The sequence below is a fragment of the Coenobita brevimanus genome, chromosome 97, assembly GCF_032717465.1.
Source record: "Coenobita brevimanus isolate Jiangsu-jjx chromosome 97, ASM3271746v2, whole genome shotgun sequence".
Lineage (NCBI taxonomy): Eukaryota > Metazoa > Arthropoda > Malacostraca > Decapoda > Coenobitidae > Coenobita > Coenobita brevimanus.
In genome coordinates, this window is record NC_137050.1 from 12,547,187 (window position 1) to 12,567,752 (window position 20,566).

At 41.9% G+C, this 20,566-nt stretch overlaps 1 protein-coding gene across 1 annotated transcript in view; it reads left to right on the plus strand.

Moving 5' to 3' along the window:
- LOC145413826 (uncharacterized) overlaps window positions 1–20,566 on the plus strand; it is a 46,737-nt gene that overhangs the window by 12,178 nt on the left and 13,993 nt on the right. The window contains exons 4-13 of the mRNA XM_080283487.1: window positions 505–673; window positions 1,807–1,886; window positions 3,600–3,708; window positions 9,718–9,734; window positions 13,577–13,671; window positions 14,298–14,445; window positions 15,219–15,300; window positions 17,792–17,958; window positions 19,352–19,490; window positions 20,180–20,242. Of these exons, the coding sequence (XP_080139613.1) occupies window positions 505–673; window positions 1,807–1,886; window positions 3,600–3,708; window positions 9,718–9,734; window positions 13,577–13,671; window positions 14,298–14,445; window positions 15,219–15,300; window positions 17,792–17,958; window positions 19,352–19,490; window positions 20,180–20,242 (1,069 nt within the window). The remainder of the gene's footprint in view (window positions 1–504; window positions 674–1,806; window positions 1,887–3,599; window positions 3,709–9,717; window positions 9,735–13,576; window positions 13,672–14,297; window positions 14,446–15,218; window positions 15,301–17,791; window positions 17,959–19,351; window positions 19,491–20,179; window positions 20,243–20,566) is intronic.

The following is a 20,566-nucleotide window of genomic DNA, read 5'->3' on the forward strand; positions in this document are numbered from 1 at the left end:
CTGCACGACAGTATTGTGATCCCCACCCCAACGTATGAAACTGAAGGTTGGACATTGCTGGTTGGACACAAGGGTAAGAGGAGTGGAAATGAGTTATCTGAAAGGAACATGTGGAGTTACAGGGAAAGACAAACAGAACTGGTGAATTTTGGGAGCGTTAAGGTGTTGATATGGATGCCCCTTAAGCTGTTAGAAGTACTATGAGATGGTTTGGCCGTCTGGAGAGAATGAAGAATGAGGGGATGACTTTTAGAACTTGTGAAGGAGATAGAGGTGGAGAGAGGGACGGATGGAGAAGTATTTGCATCAGGGTGATGCGAGTTGGAGGGAGATCAGCCTGGTTGCATAGAAGACGGGTTGACATGAAGGAACTTGGTGGACATCCCCATCCGGGACTTAGGGGTCTAGCCGTAGGCAGGTAGATATAAGTTTTGAATCTGTGGTCACAAAATATTTAATATATTTTCTACCAATACGCTTATAATTTTCCCACCTCCCTCCCAGCTCCGGCGATGCTCACCAAACATCCAACACCCCAGCCAACGACGTGAGTATGGAAGGGGCGGGATCCCATGGCCATTCCCTGGAGGGCGCCGTACCCAGGGTAATCATGAGCATCTCGTGGTCGCACGGCAAGATGGCCGCTGCCTTTTATGACGTCACCTCCGCACAGGTATGCCAGTCACAAGTACTGCATCGTCTCACTTAACTTCTGTAGTATAGTGAAGTCTTATATATTTTATTATTTCTTGTCACTTTAATCATATTCTTGCAAGTCTTATTTTGTTGCTGCTAATCTATATTTATTTGCTTCATGCTTGTCTATATTTTTCCAGGTTTGTTTGCTTGCCAGTCTTATTTATTTATTGCTGACATTTCATTTGATTTTAATCAGCATTTTTTAAAGGTTCTTAGTACATCCTTCCCTCACCCCCATACCTCTCAGTTTATCACATAGGCTTATTGTGTATGCAAATTGCAAATTCAGAATCGGACTGGTTACCTAGAAGGGCGTTCACAAGCTATGATCTTTGGGTGGAAGGGGCACGCGGGACCTACAGTAGAACACTGAAAATCATTATAATAAACCTGGCCTTTACTATAGACATATTGTGTGTGTAAGGTACCCCAAGCACAAACCAACACCGGCCCAACACTACAGTAAGTGTTTTAGTAACATCACTCCTCGTCCACTCAACACTACACGTCACCAACACATACATAAACAGCCACCACAGCCACTTCAAACCTCCAGCCAAAATGGCGTCCTTCACGAACCGACACCAGACATTCACCCCACAGAAACTACCCTATCCAGAGAAACACCGGTGCACTAAGCTAGACTTGGATGTGGCCATTACCTTTCCCTTCTAAAGCTGCAACACAAAATACAACTCGCAAACTATGCTCACACCACAGTGCAGCCCTCCAAAGCACAACACACTCAGCTCATGCACTACGCAATCATAACACAGAAAATCCTTTAACATAACCTTAACAAACAAGCCTGGGAGCTCGCTTCTTGTAATCCATTGGGTTCAGGAATGAGTCTTGGGTTGCAACAACAACAACAACAACAAATCATTCCAATCAACAGTGGCATACTTACTTAGAGTGTTTATAAATATGTTGTGATATGTGGTGGCAGATCCGATGGTGGTCCAGCAACAGCAGCATGTTACTAAAACCATAGTAGCCTATATCTTCATATAACATGCTGTAACTACCTGCCCTCAAGCCCCTACACCTCACAAGAAGTTATATGAGACTAGATGTTACTTTTGTTTAACCTGTTCACTCGTACAGGTGTACGTGGTGGAGGACAAGGTGGAAGCAGCCCCGGACTTCTGGGTGCTGAGGACTCTGTTCAGGGAGCAACTACCCAGGTGAGGCTAAGACTGTACTGAGTTGAGGGCTCAGGGACCTGATATGGAGTGCTGAGGAATTGGAGAGATAGAGGTTTGAAACAGTAATAGTACGGGTGAAGCAGTGATGAGAGGATGGAATGGCGAGGACTTGGTGAGATCATGGTGAAGTGGGAAGATGGAACAATGATGAAGTGAGATGGAATGGTGAAGTGATGAAGATGTAGTGAGGAGCAGAGATGAAGCAGTGATAAGTATGTAGTGCGGTGGAATGATAAAGTGAGATGGAGCCGTGAGTTGGTAAGATGGAATGTTTATGCAGTGCGGCGGAATGGTTAGGAAATGGAGTCAGGAGGCAGAGTAGAAAGACAAAAGCGATGAGCTAATGAGTTATAGAGTGGTGAAACAGCGATAGGCAAGTAGTGAGGTAATGTTGTCATAAACCAGCGAAACAATGGTGAGAAAATGAAGCAGTTAAGAAGAAATGGTGAGGTAAAGTGATGGAGCAGTGTTGTGAAAGTGGAGTGATGTGGGAATGGTAGTGCGGAGTGGTGGTGTTATGTTATGAAGGTGTTGATGCGAGGTGTTGTGAGGGTGTTGGTGTGTGGTAATGTGAGGATGATAATGTGTAATGTGTTTGCAGGGTGGTGATGTGTAGTGTTGTGAGGGGTAAATATCGGTTTTCAGCCCATACTGCTTTTTCCCACGAAACCTAGGTTTTTCTGATGGTTTATGATGTGATTCATTCGATTTTGAGAATCATTTCCGTCGGAAATGACCAGATTTTGATATACGACCCCCCCCCCTCCCCCTACAATAATGGGGGATCTTTGGGGACTCGGGGGTTTTACGGAGGGGAGAAACACAGCAAATGGTCATTTCCGAGTGAAATGAAGCTGATAGTCGAATGAATCATACCAAAATCCATCGGAAAAACCTAGGTTTCGTAGGTAAAATACGAAGCTCAAACCTACGGTATCCTAACCTAACCGAACCTAACCTAACCCAACCTAAAACCTAACTTAACCTAACCTAACCTAACCTAACCTAACCAAACCTAACCTACCCTAACCAAACCTAACCTAACCTACCCTAACCAAACCTAACCTAACCTAACCCAACCCAACCTAACCCAACCCAACTTAATCCAAATTGAAAGTAACCTACTTTTCAAACCTTACGTCTTCTTACCGTACTCGTCAGATAAGGACACTGAACAGACAGGGGCAAAGCACCGTGGGATCTAAGAAATTCATTGCTTGAATCGTTGTTTTCAAAACACCTTTGAAGAATGCGGCCGGGAACAGACGGACACCTGCTGCACTGGATCGCCATATCCACTTTGATTTTTAAATGAAAGCAGGAGGTAGCGGGGGGAGCAGCGCAAATGCTGATTGGCTGTAGGTGATCTGATGGCAGCTGTGATTGGCACGCTTCGCGGCGGCGCGGCGTCGAGCTCAGCTTGAACCGAATTTTGTTGAGCCAGCAAGTCATCCTAGGTGGGTCGAAAGGGGGTGGGGATACCAAAATATTGTTATATCTTCCTTAAAACCAATTTGCGACGGAAGTGTATAAGGAAAATGTTGAACTTGAAGAGATGAGTGTGAAGAACATAATAAAATTGACGGGAATGATTATGGGCTGAAAACCGATATTATCCTTGTGAGGGTGGTAGTGTTGTGAGGGTGGTAATAGGTGGTGTCCAGAGGGTGTTAACATGTGGTGAGTCTGCAGGGTGGTGGTGGTGGGCGGGCGGCAGGACCAGCGACTGTTCAATGTACTGCGGGAGCTATGTGGGGTGCCTGCCACGCCCCTCTGCCCGCCTCCCTCTCCAAGCACCCAGGTTAGTCACGAGGATGCAGTATCTCATCATGTTATACTTCGGAATTTTCATGCTTTTGTTATCGTCCTTTTTGCGATTAGGTGATGTGTATAGTAATGCTTGTCTGTGTGCCTGTCTGTTAGGCTGTTCGAGGTTTAACTTTTCAAAGCATTGACCTTTAATCATATTTTTTGTTGGCTGGTATCTATGAACCATTTATAGGTCAAGTTCGAACACGAGGGTCATGGAGCTAAGGTCAAGGTCACTTAAACGAAATGGAATCTACCCTAAGGGATCGGTGTTCCTGGCCTCGTTTTGTGTGTGTGTGTGTGTGTGTGTGTGTGTGTGTGTGTGTGTGTGTGTGTGTGTGCTAACAACAGAGGCAGGAAAAACAAATGAATAAAAAAAGATAATTCAAACATCAGATTATTGGTGTCCTCCATTCACAAAATATCTGTAACAGACTTGAACAACCGTAGGTTGATGTTTGGGGGAAACAACTCTTGGGAATCGAGTTCCAAAGAGATGCAGTTTGGGGAATAAAAGGTTTCTGATAGGCGGAAGTTCTGCAATATGGCAGTGTGACATTCTAGTCATGAGTGCTACCAGATGCCCGTGTAGGGAGGAGGAAGGTATGGAAAGGTGGCACACTGGATGCAACTCCGTCTGAGCATAGGCCATAAAATTACCTGTAATATAATGCAGTGGAGGCAACATTCCTTCATTCCTGTAGGGAAACTTTGTTTATTTGTAATAGCAGGGTTGTTAATAATTCTAACAGCTTTGTTCTGAATTTTGTCTAGTTGTGTTAGTGCAACCTCTCCGCATCCATTCCACGAGGGTGGAATATTCCAGCTGAAAGCACACGTGACTTCTATAAACTATAGCTAACTGCTCGTCAGTGAAGAAGCTACGAACTCTGTACAATAATCCAAGTTTCTTTTAGGCGATTTTAGCAAGTGATCTGACATGAGAGGTCCAGCTGGGGGCTTTGTTAAGTGAAACCGAGAATTTCAGTACTTTTGGAGATAGGAATATTGGTAGCATTGATGGCAATATAGAAATCTGACAATATCTATTAGCAGATTGTATATATTTGGTTTTATTGGCATTGAGACAAGGTTATTCTGTCCCCATTCAGTGATCCCAGATAAGTCTTGATTTATGGAGATGGCTGTACAGAGTTGTGAGTTAGAGATATTAAATTTTGTGAATGGGTACTTTAGTGTGCATGAACTGTGAAGTGTTGAGTCATCTGCATATGAGTGAATGGGGTTATGGGTGACAGATAAGAGGTCATTAATATGAATTAGGAATAGGGTTGGAGCCAGAACTGATCCTTGTGGCACAATGGCATTAACTGAGTGGAAATAGGAATACACATCATTTACTTTCACTCTTATCTTTCTGTCGACGAGATAGGAGGAAATTAGAGGAACAAAAGACGTTAGTCCACAGCAAGGGAATCTGGATAGCAGAGAACGATGCCACACTCTGTCAAAAGCTTTAGAAATATCAAGGTATACTGCATGAGTTTCTCCATGGTAGTCAATCGATTGATGGATGGTGTGGGTCAGGAGATTGAGTATATCAATGATGGATCTTTCGTGGAGAAAACTACACAGTCTGTCACCAATTATGTTGTTAGCTTCAAAATGTTTTACTATGTGCTTATTCATTACAATTTCAAACACTTTACCAAAATAAGACGTGATAGCTTTTGGTCTGTAATCAGAGGGGGTCAGAGGAACTTCCTTTCTTCGCAATTGGGTGGATATTGGCTTCTTTCCAAGAATCAAGGAATGAAGAACTACATATTCACAGTCTGAATAATAAAGCTAGAACAGAAGCAAGTTCCGGGGAGCACATTTTCAAAACAATTGGAGGAATTCGATCTGGGCCTGGAGCTTTGTTGATTGGTAAATTGTCTAGGATGGATTTTACGTATCAAGTCTGTGTAAGTGGAGCAATTTCGGGAGAGTCAAGTTCTAGTACTGGGACGTACTGGCTAACTTCCTCTAACATAGAATTTCCGGCAGATGTACTGCCAAGGATATTTGCATTCCCACGCGGGTCATTTGTAATGTTACTATCTGAAGAATTTGGTGGGGTAATGGGTAATGACCTGTTAAACTACTGTTGAAAGAACTGAGAGTTGACCAGAATATATATTGTCATTAGGACTGTTTAGTAGTTTGGATGCTTGGCTGTGAAGAAAGTTTGATTAAGCGAGATTAATTACTACTTTTGCATGGTTTCCAGCAGTTTTAAATTAACTGAGTGATTCAGATGTTTTTGATCTTAAGTAAGAGTTATATGCTAATGACTTTTGGGCCGTTGCTCTGGCGCAGTTGCTATCACACCATTTTGGGGGGTCTGATCTTTTACTGAATTGCTAACTTGGGGTGAACAATTCCATACCAGCTTGTATTAAGTCATCAATGTGGGTCTGGGTAGAATTGATATCACTAGGGAAGAAAGACTGCAATGAAATGTCAGAAAAATTATTCCTGAATCCATCCCAGTCTGCCCTATCAAAGTGTCATCGAGTCACCCTGACAGGTTCAGAACGGAGAGGTTTGGGGAAGCCAATTAATGAGGCTTTGATAAGATTGTGGTCGGAGGATCCAAGTGGTGACAGCAATTCTAACCTGTATTGATCTGGATTATCTGTCAGGAACAAATTCAAGAAATAGGCATTATGGTCAGGATTATCTGGTATTCTGGTTGGTTGCTTTACCAACTTTGTGAGATTAAACGATTCTGCAAACGACATGCATTCTAGACCAGTATCGTCTGTCCTGGCAGAATGCGATAACCTCATTATATACGTTAAAATCACCCACATTGGTAATATCAGGGTTAGGTTAAGGTTAGTCAACTGACACTGGGCTCTGTGGAAGCACTAGGGGAGCAATACAGTAGACTACACAGATAAATTTGGTAATACTTAGATAATTTAGTTTATGCAATGAGTAATCAAAATTAGTTGAAGTGATGTTCAAAACAATATCAACTGCAAATTCAGATTATATATATATATATATATATATATATATATATTGTTGAGGAGTGGGATTTGCTAGATAGGAAGTACTGGAAGGTTCTCAGTATTTCTCGTATTTTCAGTTACGTGTCAGAGTTGCCAGATAGCCTGCTATTATCAGCAGAGTTATTTTGTAAGTTGTACATTAATTTTTGTGCTTCTTTTCTCTATAATGTTTTATTTATGTGATTGTTTATTAAATTATGTAATTTTATCTTAGTTTGTATGTTTAATAATTTAGAGTGTTATACAGTGTAAGAAAACTCTGGCATGTTTTGGATGTCCCTGATTTGGTAACTGTAGGTGCTAGAGTATACTAGAAGCTTCGAAAGTAATGCAAACCTATATAAGGATGGGGAAGGGATTAGAAAGGTTTCAGCTCAGTTTTTTTTTTTTTTTTTTTTTTTATGCGAGGAAGAAGGAACCAAAGGCCATGAGCCCGCAGTAACAGTTCCCTCCAAGAGAAAAACAAAATACAATAGAGAGCTAAATTCAAGATCCGATCATTTTGAGATGCCTGGACACACTACGTTTGAAAGACTGGAGATCATAGGCAGGAGGAAATACAGACAGAGGGAGACAGTTCCAGAGCTGACCTGTTGCATAAATGAAAGACTGGGAGTAACGGTTAACTCTTGCATTAGAGAGTTGGACAGAAAAGGGATGAGAGTTTGCTGCCAGACGGGTGCTACGCGCCCGTCGTAGAGGTGGAGGAATGCAAGCAGACAGTTCAGAGGAGCAGTGACCATTAAAGTAGCGATAGAAAAGAGATAAAGATGCAACAGTGCGGCGAAGAGACAGAGGTTGAAGGGAGTCAGTAAGAGGAGGAGAGTTAATGAGACGAAAAGCCTTTGACTTCACCCTATTGAGAAGAGCTGTATGTGGGGAGCCTCCCCACACATGAGAGTTGTACTCCACAAAGGGGCGGATAAAACCCCTGTATAGAGCCAACAATTGTGCAGGGGTAAAGAAAGAGCGAGTCGGCTTAGCACACCCAATCTCTTGGAAGCAGATTTTACAAGAGATGTAATATGATCTTTCCAAGATAAGTCCCGAGTAAATGAAACCCCAAGCATGTTCAAGGATGATGCAGGATTAATCTGAATATTATTAAACATTAGTGGGTATACCTGTGGAAGATTTTGTCGGGTTGATAGGTGTAAGAACTGAGTCTTAGATGCATTAAAGACAACCATATTATTTTTACCCCAGTCAGAGATATGAGCCAAGTCAGACATTAGGTGTGCCATAGCCTCTTCCCTTGTTTCTGAAGTAACTGTTGAGATGGGCGTTGCGGGGAACCGAATGGAAAGATGAAGGGTGGAGTCATCAGCGTATGAGTGGATAGGGTTAGATGTACAGCTTAGAAGATCATTGATGAATAAAAGGAAGAGAGTTGGTGATAGGACAGAGCCCTGAGGAACACCACTGTTGATAGATCTAGAGAAGAACGATGGCCGTCTACGACAGCGGCTATAGAACGACCAGAAAGGAAGCTAGCGATGAAGGCACAGATAGAAGGATAGAAACCGTAGGAGGGCAGTTTGGAAATTAAAGATTTATGCCAGACTCGATCGAAAGCCTTTGAGATGTCAAGTGCAATGGCAAAGCTTTCGCCAAAGTCCCGAAAGGAGGATGACCAGAGTCTGAAAGGTAGGTGAGAAGATCGCCAGTGGAGCGTCCCTGACGGAACCCATACTGACGATCGGAAAGAAGGTTGTGATAGGAAAGATGCCTTAAAATTTTTTATTAAGAATTGACTCGAAAACTTTTGAAATACAGGACGTTAAAGCAATTGGACGATAGTTGGAGGGTTGGGAGTGGTCACCCTTCTTTGGGACTGGCTGAATGAGAGCAAACTTCCAGCAAGAAGGAAAGGTACAAGTTGACAGACAAAGGCGAAATAGTTTGCCTAGGCAGGGTGTAAGCACAGAAGCACAGTTTTTGAGAACAACAGGAGGGACTCCATCAGGCCCATATGCCTTGTTAGTACTGAGGCCAGTAATGGCAGAAAATACATCAACTGAAGAAATTTTAATGTCAGCCATGAGGAAGTCAGAGGGGGGAAGTGATGGAGGAACAGCACCGGAATCGTCTAAGGTGGAATTGGAGGAGAAAGTCTGTACGAAGAGATCTGCTTTATCAGTAGAAGAAACAGCTACAGAACCATCAGAGTAGAAAAGAGGAGGGAAGGATGATGAGGTAAAGTTGTTAGAAAGATTTTTGGCAAGGTGCCAGAAGGAGCGAGAAGAATTCGAGTTGGAGAGTTGAGAGCATTTAGTATGGATGAAATTATTTTTAGTAGAGCGAAGAACAGACTTAGCACGATTCCGGGCAGAAATGTAAAGATTATGTGATTCAGGGGTGGGTTGGCTCCGGTACCTTTTGTAGGCCTTCTCCTTGTTGCGGACAGCATTAGAACAAGCGTGATTAAACCAAGGCTTTCTTGCGTTAGTCAAAGGATATGAGAAAGGAATGTATGCTTCCATGCCCGAGAGAATAACCTCCGTAATGCGCAAGGCACACTCAGATGGCTCACGGCCATGGAAGCAATAATCATTCCAGGGAAAATCAAAGAAGTACTGCCTGAGGGCCTCCCAGTCCGCAGCTCCAAAATGCCAGAGACGACGTTTCCCTGGAGGGTCCGCAGGCCGTACTGGAGCGATAGGACAGGTTAAGGTAATAAGGTTGTGATCGGAGGAGCCCAACGGAGAGAAAAGATTAACAGAGTAAGCAGAAGGATTAGTTGTGAGGAAGAGGTCAAGTATGTTGGAGCTCTCTCCAAGGCGGTCAGGGATACGGGTAGGGTGCTGTACAAGCTGCTCTAGGTCATTAAGGATAGAAAGATGTAGGCTTGTTCACCAGGTGGATCCGTGAAAGGAGAGGAGAGCCAAAGGTGGTGGTGAACATTGAAATCTCCAAGAATGGAGATTTCAGAGAAAGGAGAAATGGACAGAATGTGTTCCATCGTAGAAGTAAGATAGTCGAAGAAGGGGGGGGGGTCAGTAGAATTAGGGGATAAGTAAACAGCACAGATATATTTAGTCAGAGAATGACAGGAAAGCCGAAGCCAGAGAGTGGAGAATTCAGAAGAATCAAGTTCAGGAACACGAGAGCAAGATAAGTCGTTGCGTATGTATACACAACAGCCACCTTTGGCTTTGAAATGAGTATAGAGAAAGTAGGAGGATACAGAAAAGGGTTTGCTGTCAGTTGCCTCAGACAGCTGAGTCTCCGTTAGAAAAAGAAGGTGAGGTTTAGAGGAGGAGAGGTGGTGCTCAACAGAGCGAAAGTTAGATGAAAGGCCGCGAATGTTGCAGAAATGAAGAAGAAGAGAGTCAGACAGTGGTTCCAGGCACCTCGAGTCGTCACCGGGAGAGGGGCAGATGGCGGGGGGCATTTATGGTCCCCCCCCTGGGGACTCCGAGGCTGGGTGAATCAACGCCATTTTTGGTTAATTTTGAATAGGAAGTGTAGTGTGTACTGTGCATGTAGTTTGGTGAAGATAGATAGAGAAATTTGTACTGGAGAGCATGCTGGCCTACTCTCTGTGTAACTGAGACACTGAAAAAGTTCAGCAAAGGAGAATGGTCAGGAACTAGTCCTGAGGGCTGATGAAACGGGAGCTCCAGCACTCCCTGTCATCAGCTTTCCATCCACCTCGGGAGTACTGCCCTGCTCGACTGGTGCTACAGTCAATGCAGTGTCAATGCTGATGGTATAGCTCAAGAACTTGTGAAAAAAGTGAAGGGTAGTTGACAAACATTAAATGCAATTATTTGGAAAATAAAGACAATGAACTTAAGAAGCCAGTGTTTACTTACAATGCCTGAGCTGATTTTGTTGTACAACGGAAGGCTGACCATAAGAAGAACAACTCTATGGGCAACGTCCTTGCTATACTTAACTACTGCTGTTGAAGCCAGTGGGACAGGGACATAACAGTGGTGTCAGGAGTGTGGATCATTAGAAAAGTGCTGCAGTGAGTCAAACCTTCGACATGGAAGCAGAAGGTGTACAGACAAGAGGCCAAGCTGGGCAGGAGGAGGCATGCCTGGCAGCAATCATGAAGCTATTACAAGCACAGAATGGTCAGAAAAAACTCAGAGAACAAATACAAGCACAGAATGACGGACAGAATGAACTCAAAGAACAACTGCGAGCACAGAGTGCACAACTAGAGGAACAAAATGAAGAACAGAAAGAAATCAAAGAACAATTGCAAGCACAGAGTGAACAACTACAGGCACAATGTGAATAACAGAAAGAACGATATGAACAGCTTCTTGAGGCATTACAGGAGCAACAGAGGGAATTACAGTACAACTGAGGATACAAGGACAGCTAGATGCATTAATGAGGGAAATGAAGGAAGAACAGCTACAGTTTAAGGAGGAAGTAGATGCCAAGCTAGAGCAGCAGAAGTGTAAGGTAAGCAATTTGGAGTGCAAACAGCATGTAGAGAACCAGCTGAAGATTAGTGAGGGAATAGTGATGGAGTGCAGACAGCATGTAGACGACCAGTTGAAGTATGCAGATGTCCAGTTGAAGGATGTAGACGGCCATTTGAAGACAATTAGTGAGAGAATTGATGCTGTAGAGAAATACTGCACTACTGAGCCCGAGATTAGTGTACAGGGAGCATATGAAATGGACATTGTATGGTGAATCTTGACGAATCTCAAGCATGTAAAGGTAACATTACAGGGCTGAATAATCAGAATGCAGGGGTTTTGAATCCTGGACTTTAATATGATGCCCCAATTTTTAGGCCCCAAACCAGTGAAGTGCATGGCTATAATGGGGGTCCAGTTAAAAAGAAACCTCAGGCATTTGATTGCAAAGTATCTTGGGAAGCTTGCCATGTGCAATTTGAGGTACTTGCTGATCAAAATGGTTGGGCAGAGGGCAGTGAAGTTGGCTATTAGCATCAAGGGTGCTGCAGTGGATATTCTGGGCCAGATGTCAAACCTTCGACATATATATATATATATATATATATATATATATATATATATATACTGTATATGAATGTATAAGTGTTTTATGCTTATTACAGTATATATATATATATATATATATATATATATATATATATATATATATATATATATATATATATATATATATATATACTGTATATATATATATACTGTAATAAGCATAAAACACTTATACATTCATATACAGTATATATATACAGTATATATATATATATATATATATATATATATATATATATATATATATATATACTGTATATGAATGTATGTGTTTTATGCTTATTACAGTATGTATGTATATATATATATATATATATATATATATATATATACTACCAGTCGTAAAAGATTATAAGCTTTCTGAGAAAAGCATTAGCCTAGAAACTGATATCTGTATATTATTCCAATTAAGATCAGGCCTGTATTATTCAGCGCAGAGAAACAATCTACATACACACCAGTACGTTTTATTATTTTGCCCCCTGTATGAAAACTTCTATAGAATTAAAGATCATACACACCACTATTTACCATGTATTTCTGAATATAGAGAAGCCGCGCCTCTCATCTTGCTAAACTGTGCATTTGCATGTGCAAGTTAGCTCGACTCTTCTTCACTTTCTACTGAAGAGAATAGGCTTTCAAAGTGAGAAGTGTTCCGTCCTTCTTCCCTTTAGCCAAATGGGATGTTGCACCTTGGGAACAATAGCACCTCAGTAAAACTTTGCTTTCCTCGAGTGGTTCTTCTGTGCAGATCTTATTAGACTGATCGTTCCAACCATACTAACGTAAAACAATCATATCAATGTAGAGAACTGCAAGGTTGCATAGTCACGTACTGAATATGCACAACTGTACTTACATTACATGTATCTGTATAAATTACGGCGAATGATAGTGAAGGATGTATTATATCACCACTGTGCCTTCATTCTGGGGCGTAGGGGTGGGGAGGGGACTGCAGGTTCCATTCCTTTAACAGATGCAATTTTACGTTACTTGGAATATTGTAGTGAAGTACTCTTACTGACTTTGTGTGGTTTATAAAACTACAAGTGCATGTATAACACTATCTCAGATAAAAACGAGCTTTCTCATGTGCAATGCGACCTGTCGTGAACTTGACTCTTTTCGTGCTCCCAGAAACTATCTACACGAGCAAAATTATATCTGTCATAGGCCAGATCTGCCAAACCGTTTCCCTAACAATGACAGGCGTTCGTGCACTGTGCAGTTAGTACACGAATTACGACAAAACTGATATCAGTTCTTTAACTTCAAAGTTTACACTCTGCAATCAATTGTCTACAGATGCGGCTAAAACTGGAAAAATAATCTCAAACAGCATCAATAAAACAACAAAGCTGACGGTGACGAAAGTCTTTCAACTTCGTGCTGCAACCTAACTTGTTATAACAGTCATTATCATCATTTTTGTTTAACATAAATGATGCAGTATTCTTACATTACATCGAAAATGTTCCACTCATCCCATCTACAAAGCTTTTCTTTAGCTCCACATTTTTTGTGAAGAATCCACATTCATTTTGTGTCACTACTGCTAGATCGTATATGACTGTCACAGTGTTATGAGCATTTGGTGTACCTGTACCGTTTCCCCCTGCAGTGGGGGAAACAACCGAAATTCTGCAGTATGATAATCAATCTCCGATTTTATTTGATTACGTTAGGTCAAAAAGGTATAATCGCCAGGGCCAGAAATGTGTATGGCGATGCTAATATATAAATTTTATGCCACAAGATGCTAATTTGCAGCAATGTGTCATTCTTCTCACACTGATGTCTTGTTTGCCTTCCGGCAGATCGGGACGGAGGAAAGAGGAAGAGGAGAAGGCAGGGAAGGAACCTCGCCCTCACTGTCACTCTCCTCGGCCGCCGCCTGCACCATCAGGATACTCCCTATGGCAGATTTTAGTCAGTCTCAAGTTCTTGTCGTCTCATCGTACCTGTGTCAACGCACGTTCATATTAGGCTTGTTTATTTGTTTTTACATAATAATACTACGCTTGTTGATCAGTTTGAACGCCTGCTTGTCCTTTTTACTTACACCAACGAAGTTGGAGGAGGCTATGTATTCACCCGTGTCTGTCTGTATGTGCATAAAATATTTCAAAAAGTTGTCATTGAATTTCATTCAAATTTGGTGCGTAGGTGGCCAGATTTTAAGGTGGATGAGGATTTGGATACAGGATTATCATGAATTTTATTGGCGCTCGTTGGGGTATGCGCTTTCTGAATGCTTTCTGGTTTCATTTTTATTTTTATTTTGTCACCACGAAGAGAAACATTGCGTCCAACGCATTCTAATTACTTCCTCCTTCACGTAGCATCGCTCAAGTGCACTTACTTCATCCCTTTATGTCTATGTTTATGTGTATAGTCAAATCCCTGTCATAAGTCGTACTTTTTTTTTTTTTTTTTTTTGTAGGTATTAAGTAAATTAAAAGGAAATTGCTAGTTCCAATTTACAGCGGCAGTTGTGTGTAAAAAGTTGTGATATTTGACAGCACATCCTTTACTTCCTCCATCTACCATTTCAGAGTACGAGTTGTGCGTGCGGCGGGTGTTGTCCCTGTCCCTGCCCGGTGAGCCTGAGGACCTGACGGAGGGTGAGCGGGAACTTTACATGCGAGGCAAAGTCAACACTGACCTTGTGTCCATGACCAGGGCACTCGGGGCGCTACTTAGGTTAGCTTCCTAACTGGTCTTGTGGCATCTTAACTGTTTCTCATAACAGTACGAACAGCAATAAAAATATGCAGTTATGACATTTCTAACCGACCGTGGTACACACACACACACACACACACACACACACACACACAATATATATATATATATATATATATATATATATATATATATATATATATATATATATATATATATATATATACACTGGAAGTTTCTTTTGTTGTAATTAATTTTCTAAATACATAATAAATCTTGTATCATCATGCATTTTTCTTTATGTATTATACGCTTCCTTAGGGCAAGCTTAGGTTGAACAGAGCTCTAAGTACAGAAATATGTTCATGTCTATCCATATTCTGGAAGGAGTAGGGGTGATACGGCAGCCCTAGTTACTGTAGAGAAGAAAATGACTTCCCAGGCTGGCCGCAAATGTCATTTGTCTAAGGGTGCAAGCAGAGGTAATTCTAAGTACCAGACGTCACCGAACTATGCCGACTGGAATGTCTGAGAAGAAGCGAGATTGGATCAAGGCAGCCTTGGGATAGGACATCACGGGAAATCATGGGTGTGGTTCTAAGGGAGACATTTGCCGCGGAACAAATAACCACCATGTGGCCTCTGTCCACTTCACAACATTTCTGTCATTGTTAAATTTTTATTTATTTATTTATTTTGTCTAAACCAGTATGCTGTATTAACAATATTATGCTTCAGTTCATTCAAGTCATCCAGCACTATTTTTCATGAGCGCGGTGGCTATGTTGCAGGTTCCTGGACAAGCACGGGACAGAGGCAGTAGGACCGATGGAAGACACACCAATCCTCGGCCTCCATGTCTACGCCATGCAAGTATCAATTTTCACACACTCTTCACTGTTGGTTAATTTGCTCACTCGTACATTGCTGAACACTCTTAGAGTTTCAGAAAAGAGTACTTGTCTACGAAATTAACAGTGAGATTTGCTTTATAGGCTCTTAATTAGTTAATTTGCAAACTGATCATATTTAACCTACATATGACTTTACAATATCTGTATGTTAAGTTAGCTAATATAATCTTTTTACTTTAACTTGGCTTAAACTTGCCGTCTCTCCGTCTTGAATGCTGAGCCGTAAAAATAGACTGAGGATGCTACCACGCAGACGTGCTGTATGAGAAGGATGTGGAGCAGTAGTATATAGATTGACTTGATCTGCCACAGAGCTTCATGAAATAAGCTGCAAAGGGACAAAAATCTCGGCAAAATTACGGTAAAACGAGTGTAGTAACGTATCGTAACATTATGCCGTTACCGTTAGCATCACCTTGCTATCACCATATTCCCTGTCAGCACATCTTCCAAGGGGTGGTTGGGACAAAAACACCCCCAGGCATTTCCATTCCTTCTGTAACGAAAACGGTCTCTGCTCCTGTTACACACCAACGTCCGTTATTCATTCTACAACTTAGTCCTTCAACAAGGTTCTTAATCTTCCTGACACCCTATTCGCCCGAAAGGCTTAAATTCCAATTCCCTATCGTAGCTAGGATCTGTTTTTTCGAGAAGAGCAAGAGAGATGAGATGATTCTGTACCCGCCCTTTCCTTTATTTTCCTGCAGGATAAAACGGCTCAAGATGTTCTTTCTCGTAAAAAAGATCAGTTTCGGGGAGAACAACCTGAGAAAATTCTGCACTCTGCTTGTCTTTCCTGCACAAATTAATCGCTGTTACGACAAGGGATTTGGCTGTAAGTTTGTTTATGAATCTGGGATCCAGTCTTCTACTTTCCATTAGCTCTGTATGATAAAACCACCTTTGGTACTTTGCTTTATGCATCCAGTGACATTTTCTCCACCCTCTCCTTTCTATCTATATTTCCTTCATTAACAAGCACACTTTCTTTCTATCTACTGCATTCTCTTCTAACCCTATCTCTTCCTCCGCAGTGATGCAACCATCCCCAAGTCGGACATCAAAATATTCATCTCATCATGGTAAGATGCTGGTTGACTTGTGCTCTCCATCTATACAATACCTCATGTTTTTCAATCAGCACTTTACCTGTGCCTTTACCTCTCTGCTGCTACTCCCACTTCTCTTTTTTATCATCTTCTCAACCTTATAGAACAGTTGTCTGCTGTTCCTCCACTTACTGTTCAACTTCTCTAAACTCCACATTACCTTCGTCATCTCTCCCTTACCACTCCTGTCACTCCTCATTTCCCTTGCAGATACAGCTTCCTTTCCAGCCTCTCCACCTTCGTTTCTCTCCTGTTTTGCAACCACTCCTTGCATACTGTCTTCCATGCTTTCCCTGCTTCACTCACCTATTGTTTCCACCAAGCCGTTTCCTTGATACAGATTCCTCTCTTTCTTCACCACACACACACACACACACACACACACACACACACACACACACACACACACACACTACCTTTCTTGAGAATTGCCCCGCCTCTTAAACATTATCATTATCTGTATCATATCTACTTAACCTTTCTACAACTGCAGGGATTAATTCAGGGTATATCTAACCTCTCTAGCTCGGAAAGTCTCCCTTATGCTGGCTAAAAACCGTCTGAATACAGCAAGGTTAAAACTACGTCCTCTGGCTGAAGATATTAAGTTTCGTTCATCCTCAGCCTGTTTCTCCATATCAGCACTTCCCCTTCAGCTTGATGTTTATGTTTGTGTTGTCACATCTTTACCCTAATCTCTGACATGACCACATAATGATCTGACATGCTACTCCCTATACCTGTAACTGCTGATGTCCAAATCTCTTAAATCGTTCACTCAAACACAAGATTAACCATTGCATTGCGCTGCACGAATGACGATAAAAAATGGATAAATGAATAACAGTAATAATATTAATCCATCCATCGATCCATCATCCAAACCTGTGTTGCCCCATGAGCAGCGTAGGAACCCGGGGCTAGGCATGTTAGTCCTGACATTTAAGATAAGAGTGACCAGCCTCACTTATCCCTGAGTGGCATTACGTGAGCAATAAATCCCAAAATAATAATAATAATAATAATAACAATGTCATCGGTAAATGAATAATAAACAGAATCTAATAACAATAGGGGAATAACAATGTGATAATAATAGGCAAATAATTGCAATAAAAAATAATGAGTGATACAACACCGTGCACAGCAAGAAAGAGGTGGCTCAGTTGGACAAATAATGTGATGAGAATAATAACAGTGGAATAACAATAATATGATGAAAAGAACAAAAGCGTGTCAAACAGGAAGGAGATTGCTCAGGTGGACGAGTAAAGTGATAATAATAACAGAGGAATAGCTATCATGAATGAAAATAATAAAAACGTCTCAAACAGGGAGGAGATTGCTCAGATGGACGAGTCAACGGTGGCGGCCCTGCAGTTGTTCTCTGAGGACCAGCACCCCGCGGCCTTCAAGAGCGGCAAGACCTCCGCCAGCAAGGAGGGACTCAGTCTGTACGCACTCCTCTCCCGAACCGCTTGTCCCATGGCCGCACACACTCTCAGGTCAGACATACAGTGCTTTGCTTTCGCAGGCCCGCATTATAGATGGAACAGGAGACTTCATAGCACCTATTATGCATATTAAACCCTTATAGTCTACCTTAGGTTATTTATACCGACATACTTTCCCAAATAACGTACCACAAAATCAACCTGTGTGAAATGCAAAATAAAGCGCTGAGGCACAGGGATTACTAAACCTCCGAGGTGACTACAGGAGAAATACGTCCTATAGCAGCAGTGGACACGACGGAAATATTCTATGGGGCTTTATCATAATCCCTATTTCTCACTAATGACTTAAGTGTACTGGATCTAGCTATCTATCCAGTATATTAATCTATCTCTCTATCATCATCATATTTCCCACTAATGAAGGGAGTGGACAGGGTCCATAAATATGGGACACGTGGAATTCTTTAGGTTTATCATTATCATACGGTATATCCCACTAATCATGGGTGTGGACAGGGTCCATAAATATTGGACACAGTGGAATTCTGTAGGTTTATCATAATTACCGTCATATTTCCCACTAATGAAGAGAGTGAACAGGGTCTAGAAATGTGGGACACAGTGGAATTCTGTAGGTTTATCATCATCAGCAGCAGCAACAACAACAACAACAGCATATTTCCCACAAATAATTGGAGTGTTGCATGAACATACGAGTGTATAGGACAAAGTACAAAAATGTGGTACGAAGAGTGTAAACTGTCGTAAATATCTGGTAAGACAACTGGGAGAGTTGCAAACAGTACTGTACACTGCTTGTCTGTGCAAGCACACAAATACAGTCCTCCTTAGCGCCCGATATATCAAGCATTTACCAAGGTAACTTGAATGTACATACCATGGCACGACGAGGAGTAGTTAGAGACCACAGACGTCACTAATTTAACCATGGGAATATGATAATGTAAACCAGTAATCTTTATGGAACAGAAGCAAGAGTGCAGTACCCGGTAATATAGTATATCACAACATGGATACCAAAGACGTCTAACATTTATTTCTCCCCTTTTAGGTACCCAGATTGCGAACATCTCCAACTTGAACCCCTTCAGTGCAGTGACGGATTTTTTTTTTTTTTTTTTTTTTTTTTGCTTAACTCTCGCTTTCTCCAGGCGAGTTTATTTAGCTTTATGAGGGACTTTTAGAATATGAAGAGGTATATACAGTCTTCAGTAACCCCTTCACTATCAAATGTCTCCCATTGTTGAAAATCGACCTGTAGTAGTGAGAACGAAGTTAAAATAACGTAATCGGACTGAAAGGGTTAAATAATGTGGACTATGGGGCCTTTACACCTCAAAGGGGTAATAAGGAACTAACTGGTAAAGTAGGCTTTGTTTTCACCTTGCCCATCTGCACATGCTACTCACTGTCGGCCCAGACGTGTTGTGCTGCGGCCAGTGATGGACGCTGAAGTGCTGGAGGCTCGTTACGACGCCGTGGCATGGGGGGTCGACCCGGCCAACCTTGACATCAGCAGGCAGCTCCAATCCTGCCTCAGAAACATCACCAACGTCACGGTAACATCACACTACTTTCGCTGTGTTACTGGTGTATGTTAGAAGTGCTATCTCACACTGGAAGGACTATAAATGCTTAATCGTTTGTACGACCTATCATGATTTTAACGTCACAATATCTTTAAGGTGGCAGCTTGGTTTTGGTTGTTACATGAAGTGTTACAACATATACTGTATATCACAGTAACTTTTAACTCATAACCAGAACAACTGAAAATACTAACTACAGAATCAAATAAAAATACAGTCTACTAGTCATACCTGAAACGAGTTTGAAAACTGTGAGGAATATCAAGGAGTTAGTACTGTACTCTGCACTGTACATTATGGTTTCTTGTTGTTCCTGATTTTTAGGATCTGCTACTGCCAGTATGTTGTACTCTCCTTCGCGTTTTCCAAGCAGAATCTGTTTTATATTGAAGTCAAGTAAATTGTGCTCTGCTTCGTGTTTTGCCAGCAGTATCTATCCTGTACTGAAATCAGGTACAATGTGTTCTGCGTTTTCCCAGTAGCAATTTTCCTATACTGTAGTCAGTGTGTTGTGCTCCGCTGTACGAGAAGTCGACGGCTGCGTGTCGTAGTCTAAAGGAATGTTTGTTGGATGCTTTCCTTGTTAGTTACACTGTGTTTTGTTACCTGTGCTGAGAACTATGCTGTGGTCTGATTACCCTGTTTTGTGTCCATTGCAGCACACGGTGGGGCGGCTACAGAGAGGGCAACTCAGTGTCAGGGACTGGAAAGTGCTCTATAAGGTGGGACATGGGTAGACGGACAGGGCGGAACAGAGTGACGGAAGAAGCTCGGTGGGAAAGGGTTGGGGAGTCAAAGTAGGGAGAGAGAAGGGAGGGGAAAGAAAGAATGGTAGAGAGTAAGGAGGAAGTAAGAAGAAATGGGCGAGGGGGAGGAAGAATAGGAAAGAATGAGGAGGGAGTAAGAGGTTTGGAGTGAGGGAACGAAGAATGAGGTGTAGAGATGGAATAAAACAGAGTAAGGGGGAGAGAAGAATGGGACCGGGTTAGGAGACTGTAACAGAAATACAGTGTAGGGGTAAGCCAGAATGGAAACAGCAAGGAGGG